Below are 17,991 nucleotides of genomic sequence, written 5' to 3' on the forward strand. Positions count from 1 at the left end.
GAGAAAGGGCCTAAGGTTGAGAAAAACAGATCAGCACAGTAAGAACCATAAAGAAAAAGAAAGAACAAAAAAGTAATATTTCTTTATCACAGGAAGGGCATATGTTAGGCTTATGCATGATGTAGATAGGGAAAAGCCTGTGTCTTCAGTTTGCTGACATTTGATTAAATTATCTATGGCTATTTCTATATAGCACACAAAACCCAGAAAAACACTGGTTTATTAATAATTTCAGTCCATCATGTAGATATATGGTTGGTGTACAAATACCTATATCATGGACTGAATCTTTCCTTTCTTTTTTTTTTTTGTTGGAGTCTCACTCTGTCGCCCAAACTGGAGTGCAGTGGCCACTCCTGGCCACCGCAGCCTCGACCTGCTGGGCTCCGGTGATCCTTCCACCTCAGCCTTCTGAGTAGCCGGAATTACAGGCATGTGCTACCACGCCCGGCTGATTTTTTGATTTATTGTAGAGATGAGGGCTCGCCAAGTTGCCCAGTCAGGTCTCTAACCTGCAGGTTCAGGCAATCCACTCGCCTCAGCCTCCCAAAATGCGGGATTACAGGCTGAGCCACTGAGCCCGGCTGGGCTGAATCTTCCATTGAAAGAACTTAAAGGGAGCAGAAGTTTTGTTATGGTGATTTTAGAGTTTTATATAAAATTAGAAAAATTGTTTAAAGTATAGGACTTTTATTATATATACAATTAAAGTCAGAATGAAACCCTCAATAAATTTTAACAATTGATAATTACTCAAAAGGAAGTAATGTTTGATCTATTAGCTTTTACTGGTTTGCTTAGAAGGTTATGTAAATCATGGTTATTTGTGCAGGAGACTGAGTACTTTGTTTCCAAAATTAGAGCTATTAATAAACAGTAAAATAAAGTAAATATCATCTTAGGATACCAAAAATTAATTGATTGCAAATTTGGAAGTATTAATCTGAAGCTGAAAAAGCACAATGTGCTGTAGCTGCCACTTAGACTGTCTGCCCAGCTCTCAATAATCTTCCTGTTTTCTGGGATACTTCCCACCTTGCTCTTACTTGATAGAGTGGGCCCCAAAGGCATGCTCATTTTATGTGACCCTGATACCCCTGGCCACAGTGAGTTGTCTCAGAAGTAGCCACCTAAACAAGACTGAGTCAATTAGAATTTCCCTCTTGTAATTATAATGAAGAGGCAGCTAATAAGTCTATTGTAGCTAGTAGTAGAATTACAGAGGCATGGAGTGGCTGTATAACCATGCAGAGAGCAAGAGAGAAGTAGAGAGTGCCCTTCTCCATAGCGAGACAGAGAGAGAAAGAGAGAAAGAGAGAGAGAGATAGAGGGAGGGAGGGAGGAGGGAGGGAGAGAGAGGGAAAGAGAGAGAGAGAGAGAGAGAGAGAGAGAGGGACAGAGAGAGAGACAGAGAGAGACAGAGAGAGAGAGAGTATGAATGAATATGTATCCATGGAAGCATTCTAATTCCTGAATCCTGGTTATACTAGTCCTTAACCTTAGGATTTGTGAAACATCCAGTTATAATATGGACTTCATAATATAGTTTTATGTTTACACTTGTCCTTGCTGTTTTCTAATACTTATACCTCAAAAAGAATTAAATATTTATCAATTTTTCACAATCTCTTTGATCTCATTTGTCACATTGACCAATGCCAAAGGAAGGGTTTGGCCCAATTCTCTGAAGTTGAATTCTTTGCCATATAGAGCTGAACTTTTGTCCTACCCCATCCCTGGCAAGCAAATCTTCCTTTAAAAGTTTTATCATGCTTATTTTCACAGATTCAGATAATTCAGAGCTGATCTTGGTTGACAGGACACAAATTATACAGCTGATCAATATTCATTATGATATCATGATGAATGTATTATAGAGTATGTTATTTTAGTTAAATCATATAAAGTCAATAAGAGAGTCATGGATAGGGTCTATCTTTCCTCCAGTTGGAATCAGATGAAAAGATAGTTTTGTGTACAGTGAGATTAAACAGTATCCCATTTTATTAATTTATGGTATCTAAAAATAATTCTAGATGTTTCTATATAAAGCTAGAATATATAACCACTGCAGTAAAAAAAATTGGTCAGTTTTATTCAGAAACTAAGTTCAGCATCTTAATATTTGGCATTGTATAATCAATTTGAATTTTCCTTTCTCTGGAAAATAAAATTTACTCTTCTTCACCAATATTTTTCAATTGTTAAAAGGGGAATTACTTTAAATGAATAAATTAAGTCTCAACTATAAAATGAGCTGGATAGGCTACAGTTCACCTAAAGTATCCCCCCTAAAAAAGTATTAACATAAATACACCAGATAATTTTGAATAAATAAATAGTTACATCTGTGTTAGATAATAATATAAATACAACAATGTTTTTGGAGATACATTTTTTAGACGCTTGAAACAGGGAGAAATCACCTGTTTTGGGATAACAGAAAGGAAGTCATTATGCACTGAAAATGTAACATACTTCTCTTACCTGATTGACACTGATTACACCTCCTTCCTTGACGATTAGGTAAACATAGGCACTGGCCACTGATTGGGTCACAAATGGTCCCAGGTAATGTCCCGGAGGAATCACACTCACACATCTGGCAGCCTTGAAAATTGTCAATGGTCAAATTGTACCTGTGAGGCTCACACTGATTACAGTGAAGACTCGTTACCCCTAATTTGCAAGGACACTGTCCTGTTGATTTGTCACACAGCAGAGAGCCATTTATTGTCCCAGTCTTATCACAGTTACAAGGCAAACAGAGGAAAGAACTGTTTTGCTGTAAGTAAAAGTTTCCCTCCAAGCATTCATTGCACTGTTTCCCTCCAACTCTGGACTTGCAGATGCACTGTCCTGTCTTAGCATTACAGACAGTTCCAGGGAGGGATCCAGTTGGATCGCAGTCACAGGCTTTACAACTGGTGATGTCTAATCCGTAGAAGTTTTCTCTGCAGGTGTCACACTGAAGTCCTTTGGCTTCCTTTTTGCACTCACACTGCCCAGAAAGAGGATTGCAGAATTTGTTCACTGAGCCGTGGAGGTTACACTGGCAGGGCTCACATCCATCATCATTAAAACTTTGGAGAAATTTAAATCCAAAATTGCAATGATCACACCTAAGCCCTAAAGATAAAATAAGTTTAAAAGGTGAGGGTGGTGAAATGATTCCATTCAATTTAGCTGAAGCACAAACAATGCTGCTGCAGACATTTAATACAGGCACAAAATATTGAGCATTTTCTCACAAGCAAGATCATAGAGGGCCAGTTGTATACTTAAAACACAATAGCAGTGCTTAACTTAGCTCTCATACACAACTTTATTTGCAATGTGATTCTATAAAATTTTAATTATTAATTACTTCATGCAAAGAAAAAGCTTATGCAAATGTTACTCCTGTTACATCTACTGGAGTCTTTTTTTCTTTAACAAATATTAAAACTATTTTTAACAAATACATTCATTTAAAAGTTTAGTAAAGTTACATATACCCTATTAGTTGTTATCCTAGAAATAAAAACTTTCTAAAAAATATTTAATAAAATTAAACTGGGTACAAATCTTCAGTTAGACAAGATGAATAAACTCTATAGATCCAGTGTACAGCATGGCAACTACAGTTAATAATAGTGTATTGTATACTTGAAAATTGCTAAGAGATTAAATCTTAAATGTTCTCACCACAAAAACATAATAAGTATGTGAGGTGATGGATAAGTTAATTATCTGGAATTAATTGTTTTATAATGTATACATATATCAAAACATTTTGTATATCATAAATGCATACAATCTGTATTTAATTATATTTTAGTAAAGCTGGGAAAAGAAAAAAAAATATTAGGTGATAACTATTTTTGTGACAACAGCATACACATTTATTTCTGAATATCATAAATTTAGATAATTAATATAAATAAAACTTATCCAGAGCAATTTTTATTTTAATCCTTTTGTATGCTCCTATATTTTATCATTTTCAATTAATATAAATTATGCTCTCTTTGGCTCATAAAGCAATCACATTGCTTGTCATATTGTGTGATTCAGAACATACCTCTTTAAACACTAAGTAAATTCTATTTTTTCTATTACTTCTATTTAAAGGAGTACACACATACATTTTGCAAATGAAGAAAAATGTTTTATCACCTAAACATAAACCTCTGACAACTTAGGTTAGTTTCAAAAAGGGTATGGCAAGGAAAAAAATTTTTTAAATGGGATAGTAAATGTTTAGATGCAAAATACTTCCTTTAGATAATCTTTACACATCCATGAATTTTAATAACTGACTATGTGAGGCTGAATCAATGCAAACATTTATCTCAATCTATAACAGCAATTTAAAAATTAGTCCTAAAATAAGAGTCAAAAATACATTCAGGAATTCACATGTAAAAAAGCACTTCCTAAACTAGAAAGAAATGCATAATATGTGTGTGTGTGTGTGTGTGTGTGTGTGTGTGTGTGTATCCATATATATATATAAATATATATATATATGGATAAAAATTCAAGAACTCCAATGGAAGGCGAGTTCTTTAACAGTGATGAATGACTCACCTAAGGCATATCATTTAATTTCAATAAGGAAAATAAAAAAGGACCACTATTGCTGCAAATTTTAAAAATAACTGTATTGTTAACAAGAATTATGACTCATTTTGAACTATTAAAATTGGTCTACATGGATTCATATCATATCAGTTTTAAAAATATGCGCAGTGCTTATTTGAATATGCCATACATATTCCTGACAGGTAATCTATTCCTAACGATACTCAGGAAGGCCTACAGGGCATCACATTCGGTGTTAACAAGTACAGGCGAGTTAGCACACTTGGCATTTAATTCACATTCTTCTCCCTTTTTATTCTAGATGAATGACCTACTTTAATAAAATTATTGGTGCTAATGTATTTTACTGGTGATAGAATCATTAGTAAGATTTAACAGTTTTGTTAACTCTAACAGTTTGCTTTCTGAAGCATATACAATATACACTTGTATTTTCTAGCTTTCTTTTTCTCATAATAACAAGGAGAAATTGAATATAGTGACTTGCTAATCACATTAGAAAAGTAAATATATACATATCAAGTTTATATTTTTATAAAAAGTACTACATTTGCATAAATATCTCTAGGAATAATAATTTATAATAATACTAAAACAACTTAGTCTTCACAAAATATATATTTATATTTTCCTGCAGAAACTATCTGAATCAATGAATAAAGCAGGTAAATGGCAAAGAGATCATAAGAAATTTTAAGTAAATTTTTACTTTTTCCTTTCTCAAACTTTGGAAACTAGTCATCACAGGAAAGATTCCATTGATATAGAGAAGTAATTATTTCACTGTCTTTAAAGGCCTTGCTTTAACTTTTGTTTTCACATCTCTAATTTAAAATCTTTCTCACATTAAAGAACAAAGGATGCTGTATAGATTGAATTCAAAGGTCTTAGAACTCATTCAGCATCACAGATAACACATACAAAGATGTGCTTCTCTTTACTAGCTATTCTTTCTAAAAAAATAGTTTTTGTATGCTTGAGATGCAGAAAGGCAAGTTATGTTATAGATTTTGATGTAATTTTTCTTTAAACCAGAGAAAATAATACTATAAGAACTTCCGCACTCTTTTGTATTAAATTAAAAGGTTTGTCTAGCTGAATTGTGTAATATAAGCAATTGCACATATATAAATGATAAAGAATTAGAGTTATATCACAACTGAAGATAGTGTTCAGAATATGTTCACGTGTATGTGTATATGTGTGCATTTATGTGCGCGAGCTCGTGTGTGTGTGTGTGTGTGTGTGTGTGTGTATAATCACTGCCAGGAATATTTTTATTGTTGTAAGGTTCAGGTCAGTGTTAGAAAAACCATAGATGACTTGGTGTCTTGAATGACAATAGAAAGTCAAAGGTCTTTTTTAAACTTCATATATGAACCAAGACATGTTCAGTTACAATACAGGACTCACTTCATCAGGAAACTTTCCTCTCATAATATTCTCATATATCAAAATTTCAAAGTGCATTATGTACATAGTGCATTTTGGGCACTTGATAAATTTTGTCCTTATGTGGCGGTGGTTCCCCTCAAAAATGTTGAATGTAATAAATTGCTATAATCAAATCTAATTTCTGAAAAATACCTGTGGGAGTAACAAACAAAAAAGCATGTCTCGTATAAAAAAATGATAAATAACACTGAAGGTAGCTGTTTATTATAATCAGCTTGGTGCTGAATTACAAAATTAAAATTATATGGCCCTTTATAACTAACCCTAGCAATATACATGATCTGTGGAATTATGTTGACTTATTTTGCATTTCATAGGAACAGTTCAAAGAAATATAATAGAAAAAAATGGAAAGATTTATCACAAAGGACCCTGTAGCACAGAATATTTTGAAAAAAAATCCATTTATTTTGGTCTATTAAGAAAACTAGCATGGAAATGATTTGCTTAGAACTCATTAAGGGTAAAACATTTTGAAAAAGTGCTAATTTTCTAAAAGAAACATCTATGCAGTAAGCAAATTATATTTTTCTATGACTTATTAGTATGGGACCATGTGAACTAATACATCTACAGAATAAAGAAACTTCTAAGGGGTTGATTAAACTAAGCTTCAAGCTGTAGTTTGATAGAATTATTAATTTAATCATTTTTAGACAGTTAATTTCATCTAAATTGTTTTTTTTTCCAGCCTGCCTTGAGCAAGGAAATTTGCTTTATTCTTCAGTTAAGAAATCACATAGAGAATTTTATTCCAGATGGTAATAGAGATGTGACTGTAAACTTTTGCATTACACATACCAATAACGTTTGCTTTGCACTTGCACTGGCCTGAATTTTGGTGACAGGTAATATCTCCATCCACTGTCCCAGAGGTATTGCAGTTACAGGGACTGCAGCCTTCAGGATCCAACTCTTGTAGATTGTAGAATCCATTCTGGCACTGATTGCACTGTCTGCCAGACACATGTCTCTTACAATTACACTGGCCTCCAATCTAGAGAAGATACAACATTTTGTAGAATGATGAACGTATCTATTTTTAGATAATTTGCTCATTAGGTACAAGACAGGGAGGGAGGGAGAAAAAACTTTAAACGTCCAACAGATAAGAAGGTAATAAGATATTTTTCCTTCTGACACAGAACATGGGAGGCTTCAGCAGGGTAAATATATAGAACCAAATGAAAATAAAACCCATAGAAGTTAGCAGCATATGACTAAAAGGGGAATGGAGAGTTAACCATTAAGAGCCATATAAAGAAATCAAAATATAGACATGTAGATGCTGAAAATAGCAAAGAGCCAGCAGTTAATCTAGTTTTTATGATGCCAGCTCTCTGTTTTGTTCCTCTCATTTACTGTCTTGTTGATCCAAACTTATTTTATATATGCTAGATGTTTAATTAAGGAAGAATTTTTGTATAATAATATCATCCCATCAACGTTTTAACAATGTTTAAAGTTCTGTTAATGCCGTCTCTTTATGCCCACTGATACTTATTCTAATATTTTTTACACAACTCCCCTTTGAAAACTATTCCAGCATACTTATGATTCATTTCACTACATTAAGTATATCTAGCTGATTTATATAGTGGTTTTAAAATGCAAGAAAATTACTTATTTTCAAGCAAAATAACAGCCGAAATTCTGAGTATTTTTTCTCTTCAAGCTGCCCGTTTGAGAAGAAAGAAAATACATAAAATACAGAATTTTTATCTACTATATACATAGATTACACCATGTTGCTTAAATAAAGACAAGAACTAAACTCTTCATAAGGGTGTGTGTGTGTGTGTGTGTGTGTGTGTGTGTGTGTGTGTGTGTGTGTGTGTGTAACATGTTATTTTTCAGAGTCTTAGGTATTTTCATATCAATTGTCTTACTTTATTCTTAAGTAAAGATTCCAGTGAGTCCCTATGTCTCAGATAAAGACAAAGAGGCAGTGATAGATTTTTAAAATTTCTTCAATTTGAAAGCCCTTCACTATATTTCTGTAACTGAATCCCAACCTCGTGGTATTTTTATAAATCCTTGAAATTATATGGGTGTGTATATTATGTGTGCAAATATATATAAATATACATAAGTGTGAAATAAATATGAGAAATTTGATGATAATTCAGGACTTTACCACAAAGATGTGGATACAGACATCAAATCTCTTTTATAGTCACTGACATTTCTCCCCTTAACTTCCTTCCTTTCACTTGGACTGAATCAGTTCACCTTTAGAGGCAGAGTTATCATAGAGAGAAGTAACCTACATGTGAAAAGACATGGTTTGATTTCCATTTAATTTCAAGGATTTATAAAAATACCACTAGGTTGGGATTCAGTTATAGAAATATAGTGAAGAGCTTTCAAATTGAAGAAATTTTAAAAATCTATCACTGTCTCTTTTTCTTCATCTGAGACATAGGGACTCACTGGAATCTTTACTTAAGAATAAAGTAAGACAATTGATATGAAATACCTAAGGCTCTGAAAAATAACATGTTACACACACACCAGATATAGTTATAGATAATAATGAACCCCAATATCAAAGACATGTAGGCTTAGAAAGGTGAGTAAGAACTATGAATTGCCTCTTTGCGCCTGGTTGTTTCTCACTTCCACCCTCAGCTAGCCCCAAGGAAACTAGATCATTACTCAAGACAAGGATTTGATTTGGCCTATAAAAATAAACTGTTTTTATTGGAGGGGAAGTTACATATAGCCATGAAAATCCAATAGACCTATGATTACATGCTTATCACACTTCAAGTTCATCACACAATAATTTGGGCCAGACTTGTTTCTGGTACTTCACATGTATCAGTCCTGTTCTCCAAATAGAAAGCAAACACTTTATGGGATTGAGCATGCATTATTTTTCTCTCAAGAATAATCTTATACATTCCCCACATGAAAAGAGTACTTTTTTTAAAGATCAAAAGCAAGAAAGTGTGAAAAAGATAAAGAGAAATAAAAGTGTCAAAACTTTATGTTTTCTATATTTTGTTATATTCTTATTTAAATATATTGCATGTATCAACCAGAGCTTCCTTGCCTTTTGAAATCTAGATAAGAATGCTGGTAACCCTAATTCCATTACTGTTGAACAACAAAAGAATTCCTTAAGTTTATAAGAATTTTGTATTTACTGATCATCTCATAGTCATCTTGAATCTAAATTTCTGCTTCTTCCATTTCGAAGGCTTCTTGCTTCCTGAGAGCACTGCTCTGTATTACCCAAAGATGAAACTCAGTTAATGCCTAAATTTCAAGATGAGGAACTCTTGTTCAGAAAAAAAAAAAGTCCTAGATAAACTTTACTAAAGATTTGGGGCAAAAGAGGAGTGAAAGCTTTACTTTGAAATTAATAATAACCCTTTAGTTTTCCTATAACCAGAGATTTTCATAAGCTTTTATACTCCAATTACCTACTATCTCTGTAACTTCTCCCTCTGTCCTCCTTGCTCTGCCCTAAAGCATATCTACTCTTGATTTTACACTGGACTTTCAGTCACCTTTTCCCACAGAACATCTCCAAAGTGTCTATTATTGCCTCGATTTCTGCCAACACCTAAGCCTTATTAAGGCATATTTGTCAATAAAAATAGTTCTCTCCATATGAACAAGTCTGGCACAAATTAATGAGATCACGATTTTACTCTCACTTCATTAACCCAAAAGTCTGTGTAACATAAATAGATCATAATTTCCCTATATTGGCTATATCTTAAAGTGTAGTTTAAAAATATAATATATGAGGCATTATCATTTTAAAATATATTAGCTTTACTCAGTTTCTCCAAATTCACTGAAAATAACAAGTTTACTTCTGTACAACTTAGGTGTAGATTCTTCTTTTTTAATGTGAGAAAATATAAATCTACTGATAGTCTAAGAACAATTTCTGTCTACCAAGATGTAGAAAAAAAGAAGGGCTTTCCCCCTCTCTTTAAAAATATACTTCTAAAGGGTCAGAAACAACACTTTCCTGTTTCTATGATCTTTGGTAGAATCCTTCCTTACTAATTCTAGGTTGGCCTATTGATTGTCTTTGGCAAAATATGAGCAATTATGATGCAAGCAGAAGCTTGAAAACGCTTGCAGATTAGGAGTTTATTCTCTTTTGCTGGGCTTGAAATTCCAAGATCACCTGTTATATGCTCATGCAATTCTACTGGAAGAGTAGAAGACATGTGGAAAGGAACTAAGGTGACCCAGATAATAGTTGATTCCATCACTCCAGTGAACAGCCTGCTTGCCAACCACCAGATACATGAGTGAGGACTTGCTAAGTCATCTAACTGCCACTTGATCAGGGCTAGCTAACCAGAGACAAATAAGAAAGCACAGAGGAGATTGGACAAGCCAAGACCAGTGCTGAACCCAATCAGAATCCTAAAGTAAATACACAAAAGTTAATAGATACAATTGACCAGAACTTAAGTCACATTCCTATAGCTAGCTGCCAAAGAAACTGAGAAATGTAGTTTCTTCTCTATTGTCATGTAACCAACTAACAGTGAGATTTCTAATACAATTACTAGAAGGAAAAATAGATAATGTGGTTTAATTAGTTTCTGATAACAAACAAACATATACTCATACTTCAAGCTGTAGAAATTCTTCTCTTTAAGTCTTAAAATACCATCTTAGTCTTGCAAGTTTTGATCTAGCCTGAATCACAGAATTGGTTCTTAATGCTTTCACCCATATGAGCAAAGAGGAAAAAAGGATCCTCCTAGGAGATGTAGTTAGAAACTCAGAAGTAGCTTTCATCTGCCTGGCTTGGTTCTTATCTTTTCTTTTTCTAGTTTAATAAAGTGGAAGACCTTTCTTTGAAATTTTTCTTCTTGTCTAATAAAGACTGTTGGTGCTGTTAATATGCTACAAAATCCTGCTATATTAGCATCCCACAACTGTTTTATGTTGTATTTTCAGCTTCATTCAGTTCAAAATACTTCCAAATTTCCCTGTTTATTTCCTCATTGATCTTTAGATTATTTAAAATTGTGTTATTTACTTTCCAAAATGTAGAGGTATTCCAAAGATTACTTTGTGGTCAAATAATATACTTTATATAATTTGAATCCTTTTAAATTTATTGAGGTATGTTTTATGGTCCAGAATTTGGTCTATTTTAGTAGATGTTTCCTATAGACCTAACGTATAGTCTGCTGCTGTTGGGTTGAATGTTCTATAAAGATCAATAAGATCAAGTTGGCTGATAATATTGTTCCAATATATATACATATATATATTCATACTGACATATATATATATATATGTGTGTGTGTGTGTACTGATTTTCTGTTTGTTCTATACATTATTGAGAGATGGGTACTTTTTTTTTGAAATTTTTGCCTACAATTGTGAATTCTGCTATTTCTCCTTTAGTCATATCAAGTTTTGCTTTGTATATTTTGATGGTCTGTTGCTGGTGCATAGCTATTAAGAAATATTATTTCCTATTGACAAAAAATAACTGCTCTTGAATATAAAATTGACTTTTTATCCTGGGTAATATTTTGCTCTAAAAATCTATATTTTCTGATATTAATAAAGTCACTTCAGCTTTGTTATGATTCGTGCTTACACGATATATCTTTTTCCAATCTTTATTTTTAACCTATATGTGCTTCATAATTGAAATGTATTTCCTGTAGGTGGCATATAGTCAGCTTGCAGGGTCTTACAGCTTTAACCAAACTTCCAACCTTTAACTTTTAAGTAAAATATTTAGAATATGCAAATTTAGCATGATTATTGATTTGGTTCAGTTTCAATCTATCATGTTGATATTTTCTTTTTATTTGTCCCATTTTGGGGGGTTCCTCTTTCCTCTTTTTTAGCCTATTTTTGTATTATTTTGTATTTTTATGACTCCATTATATCTTTCTTTTTGCTTATTAACTATAACTGTTTTATTATTTTAGTGGTTTTTTTTAACAGCTCTATCATAGTCTAGCTTTAAGTGATAAAATACTTCAAAGATACCATAAGAACCTTATAATAGTATACAGTTTACCTTTGAAAACCACAGGTTTGAACCACATGAGTTCATTACATGAATTTTCTTCCATCTCTGCCACTCATGAGATAGCAAGACTAACCCCTCCTCCTCTTCTTCCTCTTCCTCAGTCTACTCAGCATGAAGACAAAGAGGATGAAGAACTTTATAAACCGCTTCCACTTAATGAATGGTAAATACATTTTCTCTTTCTTGTGATTTTCTTAACATTTTCTTTTCTCTAGTTTACTTTATGGTAGGAATAGAGTATATAAATATAATATATAAAATATGTGCAAATTAACTGTTAGTGTTATCAGTGAAGCTTTTGATCAACAGTAGGCTATTAAGGAGTCAAAGTTATACATGATTTTTTTGACTGTACAGAGAGTTAGAGATCCTTATTCACACATTGTTCAAGGATCAGTGGTACTTCCTTTTCTCCCCTCCTAACCATTGTGTTATTACTGTCATACAATTTACTTATACATATTAAAAACCATTTACTGTGGTGTTATTGTTTGTTTAAACTGTTAATAATCTTTTAAAGAGAATTAAATCATCAGAAAAAATCGTATATTTACCAATGTAGTTAGTGCTTTTGGTACTCTTCATCTTTGTGTATAGATCTATATTTTCATCTGAGATCATTTTGCTTCTGAATGAAGGACTTCTTTTTCATGTTTCTTATAGTATAGGTCTCCTTGTAACAAACTCATTTTATGTGCTGCAGAAAATTTTATTTCACCTTCATCTTGGAAAAATATTTTTGCTAAGTATAGAATCCTAAGTGCACCATTTATTTGTTCACAGTGTTTTAAGACTGTTACTTTACTATCTTGTTTGCATTATTTCTGACAGAAATCTACTGTCATACTTATTGTTTTGCCTCTGTATTTAATGTGTCTTTTTCCTTTGACTACTTTAACATTTTATCTTATCATTAAAGGAAAAATTAACAACTGTTTTGAGCAGTTCAAATATAATGTGTCTTTTTGTAATTTTCTTCATGCTACTCATTTTCAAGTTTTCTTGAGATTCTTGGGTTTATAGCTCCATAAGTAGTACTTTGAATTTTTAAAGCATTACTTCTTTGAATTTTTTTTATGTCACCCCCTCACCCCACCTTTTATTTAGTGACTCATTACACATATATCACGCCTCTTGAAGCTGTCCCATTGCTCATTAATACTGTTTTCATTTTTCTAATTTATCCCTTATGTCTCATTTTGGATAGGTTATATTGTAATGAGTTCAAGTTCACAAATATTTTATGTATAATGTAAGTTTTGTTTAATATATAATCTGCCATTAATTCCATCCAGTGAATTTTCATTTCACACATTGCAGTTTTTCTCTCTAGAATTTTGATCTATGGGTTTTTTGTTTGTTTGTTTTTGTACCTTCTATGTCTCTATGTAACTTTTGGACTATCTAAAATATAGTTATAATATCTGTTTGCTTAAAAATTCTAACATCTCTTTCAGTTCTGGATCAGTTTTGATTGATGAATTTTTGTCCTCATCATGAGTTGTTTTTCGCAGCTTCTTTGCATGTCTGGTAATCTTTGATTAGGTAAGAGTGGCTGAAATTTTTCTTGTTGGGTGCTAGATATTTGAGTGTTCTTATAAATGTTTTTTGAGCTTTGTACTGGGATACAGTTTAGTTACTTGGAAACAGTTCCTTTTGAGTCTTACTCTTATGATTTATTAGGTGGTATTGAAGCAGTTATCAGCCTTGGGCTATTCTTCACTATTGAGACAAGATCCTTTTGTATACTATCAAATGCCCTATGAATCATACATTTTCTCCAGTTTGGCTAGTGAAAACAGGCACAATTCCCAGCATTACATGGATGCTAAGTCCAGTCACTTTTAATCTTTTCAGGTTGTGCTCTCTCTGGCCTCATACACATGCAATGATAAGTAGTCAGCTAAGTATCTGAGTAAGATACTCAGACGATCTGGAGAATTATCTCTCTGTGCTTGTCACTCTCCTCTGAAAACTCAAACTTTGGATTCCTGAAACTCTTAGCTCCATATCTTCAACTCAGATGGAACCCTCTGGGCTTTATTTGAGTCCTTTCTCCCTGTCATAGACTGGAAATGCTCTGAAGGCCATACTCTCGAGAAACTGTAAGGCACATATAATTTATTTCTTTTCTCGGGGAACAATATCTTCATTGCCTGATGTCCAAGGTCTTGAAAACAATTGTGTAATATATTTTGTTCATATTTTTGTAGTTTCAGATGAGAGGATAATGCCAATTTCTATTACTTTGTTTAATCAGAAGTGAAGTCTCAAAAAGACATTTTGACCTGGGCAAACAACTATAAATCAAATTTGAGAAGACTAGATGACATCATTCAGAGAAAACTTTCATAAGCTGCATCATTGATGGAGTTGCACTGGGAAACATTTATTTGGCTGTGTAACATAAGCTCCCAGCTCTAAACCCAAATAGGATAGAGCTCCAAAAAAGTTTGGCAGTGATACCTGTGCTTACTACATCGGGGAGAAAAAATGAATGGATCAAAAACCTCATGCCATCTTTCAGCTGTTCAAGAATTATCTTCTTAAGTAGCCAAAATTGAAGTCATGACCCTTCAATCCCGTCATTGGCCCAACATTTTCTTGAATACAAACTCTGAAACATAGCAGAATTTGGATGGAGATTGGCAGAGGTGTGATGCACCTTGAGATGTTTAGAAGCTTAAAAAATAGCATTATAAACAGAAATAAAATTTAGAAACATACTGGTTGCTGTATGTGGATGGGAGCAAAAGAAGAGAATTGAAAAATTTGTTTAAATGTGATAACTATTCAAACAATTTCACCTATAATCTCTTGCCTCATAATATAACATTCCATTGAAATGGAAAAGTCTGTCTTGTCCTAGGTTTCCACTATAGGATGTTACTGCCAAATATAGTAAATTAAATTATAATCAAGCTGATCTTCAGGTATATAATCTGAATGTGATAAAGAGTCAGTGCCCAGAAATACAAAAACAAGGGATAAGTATACTGTACACATTCTGCTTTCTGACAAACGATTGACCTTGCTAGAAATGGTTAATTCAGAGATTAATATTATATCCATAAAAAATAGGGCAAAAAAATTACAATTTTTTTTATTGCTCAAGGAAAAATATGTAGGCATTAAGTTTTGTCATTGTTAGAAATGTATACTTTTAGAGGAGGCAATCAGAGGTATTCAAATAGGAAAAGAGGAAGTCAAGTTATCTCTCTTTGCAGATGATATGATTGTGTACCTTGAAAACCCAAGAGAATCTGTCAAAAGCCTCCTTACACTGATAAAGGTCTTTGGCAAAGTCTCAGGATACAAAATAAATGTACAAAAGACAATCACATTTCTCTACACCAATAATAAACAAACAGAAATTCAAATAAAAAACACAATTCCATACACAATAGCCACAAAAACAATGAAATACCTTAGCATCTTCCTAACCAGAGACGTGAAAGATCTTTACAATGAAAATTACAAAACACTGCTCAAAGAAATCAAAGCTGACATGAACAAGTGGAAAAATATCCCATGCTCATGGATTGGAAGACTCAACATTGTGAAGCTGTCCATCTTACCAAAGGCAATCTACAAATTCAATGCAATACCCATTAAATTACCAACAACATTCTTCTCAGACCTAGAAAAAACAACACAGGAATTCATATGGAAACACAAACATCCAAGAATAGCCAGAACAATCCTCAGCAAAAAAAACAAAGCAGGTGGTATCACAATACCAGATTTCAAACTTTACTATAAAGCTACAATCATCAAAACAGCTTGGTATTGGTATAGGAACAGGCATATAGATCAATGGAATAGAATTGAGATTCCAGAAGCAAAACCTCAATTTCTCAATCAATTCGTCTTCGACAAAGCCCCCACCATCTACCACTGGGGAGAGGAGAACCTATTCAGTAAATGGTGCTGGGAAAATTGGCTGACCACATGCAGAAGATTGAAACAGGACCCCTATCTATCCCCATGCACAAAGGTTAACTCCAAATGGATCAGAGACCTAAATGTAAAACCTCAAACCATAAGAACCTTAGAAAATGAAGGAAATACCCTCATAGAAATCGGAACTGGCATCCAATTCCTGAACAAAACCCGAAACCCACAGGTCATAAGAGAGAAGATAGACAAGTGGGACCTTATTAAACTGACAAGCTTCTGCAAAGCCAAAGAAACCATCAAGAGAGCAGGGAGACAGCCTACACACTGGGAAAAAGCATTTGCCAACTCTAGGTCTGACAAAGGCTTAACATCCTGGATCTACAAGGAACTGAAACATACTAAAAGAAAAGAAGAAAACAAACAACCCCATTATAAAATGGGCAAAAGATATGAACAGACACTTCACAAAAGAAGACATCCAAGCAGCCAACAAACACATGAAGAAATGCTCAACCTCACTAATCATCAGGGAGATGCAAATCAAAACCACACTGAGATACCACCTAACTTCAGTCAGAATGGCGATTATCAACAACTCAAAAAATAACAGCTGCTGGAGAGGGTGTGGTGAAAAGGGAACACTTCTACACTGTTGGTGGGAGTGTAAACTAGTGCAATCTCTATGGAAGGCAGTGTGGCGATTCCTAAAAGCTCTAAAAATCGACCTTCCATATGATCCCGCAATCCCCCTACTGGGAATATACCCTGAAGAACTCAAATCACTCTATAAAAAAGATACCTGCACACGTATGTTTATCGCAGCATTGTTCACAATAGCAAGAACCTGGAAACAACCATGTTGCCCATCAAAAGAGGACTGGATTAAAAAAAATGTGGTACATATACACGATGGAATACTATGCAGCCATAAAAAGAACAAAATCATGAATTTCGCAGCAACCTGGATGGAACTAGAGTCTATAATACTGAATGACCTCTCACAGTAACAAAGATCCGAGTATCACATGTTCTCACTCATATAATGGACCCTGAATATCCAATGTAATACTATAAGAAAATGACTGACGGTACTGGGAAACTATGGGGGGGGAGGGGGATGGGATTAACAGTAGCAAATATCTGCCTGGGGATGGGAAAACACCTCTTATCAGCAGGGTACCTGAATGAAACGTAATTGTACACCTAACCCCTAACTGTACTCCACAAAACCATAATAAAAAAATATTGATTAATTAAAAAAAAGAAATGTATACTTTTAAACTTGTTTGCTCAGAAATACGATTTTTTTAAAAATTCAGATTAAGCATTTGATTACTTCTTCTTTTTCCTAATATCATAATAAAATAATAGAATTGTTTAAAAGATTTAATTATAATGAGGCCAGAAGATACAATAATAGGGAAGAAAGAAATGTTATAAAATTTTCAAAGACTGAAAATGAAATAAATTTAAATAAATATTGATGACATTCTTGACTGATCAGAGAAGTTATAATCTGAGTGCCAGTTGTGGATCTCCAATTTTAAAAAAAGCCAATTTTCTTACAGAAGTTTTTAGAGTCTTAAGAGCTGGAAACAACAAAACACTGAGAGAATGACAGGATCCATACAGGCCTTAAGTTAGAGCAATAATTCTCAGTCGTGGGTGATTTACCCCCAGAGGACTTTTTTGGTTATCTCAACTGGGGGACAGATTCTACTGGCATGTAGTGGATGGAGGTCAAGAATGCTACTAAACATGCTACAATGTACATAACAGTCCCTCACAACAAATTAGCTAATCCAAATAGTCATACTGCCAAGGCTGAGAACCACGAGTTAGAAGAATTCTACACAGAAAATATTTAGATTTTCACATCACCTTTTTACTTCCACTCAGCCAAACAATTTCTACTCAATAGTGACATCAATATTATTGTCAAAAATAATTAAAATTAACCAGCTCCATTATGTTAGATCATCAACAGTTCATTAATGGAAAAGATACAG

The 17,991-nt window shown here is 33.4% G+C and overlaps 1 protein-coding gene across 1 annotated transcript in view; it reads right to left on the bottom strand.

Annotated features, from left to right (window-relative positions):
• LOC103270873 (usherin-like) overlaps positions 1-17,991 on the bottom strand; it is a 248,790-nt gene that overhangs the window by 75,455 nt on the left and 155,344 nt on the right. The window contains exons 12-13 of the mRNA XM_008068382.1: positions 6,844-7,039; positions 2,488-3,129 (exon numbers count right to left, since the gene is read on the bottom strand). Coding sequence (XP_008066573.1) covers positions 2,488-3,129; positions 6,844-7,039 — 838 coding nt within the window. The remainder of the gene's footprint in view (positions 1-2,487; positions 3,130-6,843; positions 7,040-17,991) is intronic.

Source organism: Carlito syrichta, unplaced genomic scaffold (genome assembly GCF_000164805.1).
Source record: "Carlito syrichta isolate Samal-C Ts95f unplaced genomic scaffold, Tarsius_syrichta-2.0.1 Scaffold310619, whole genome shotgun sequence".
Taxonomy (NCBI): domain Eukaryota; kingdom Metazoa; phylum Chordata; class Mammalia; order Primates; family Tarsiidae; genus Carlito; species Carlito syrichta.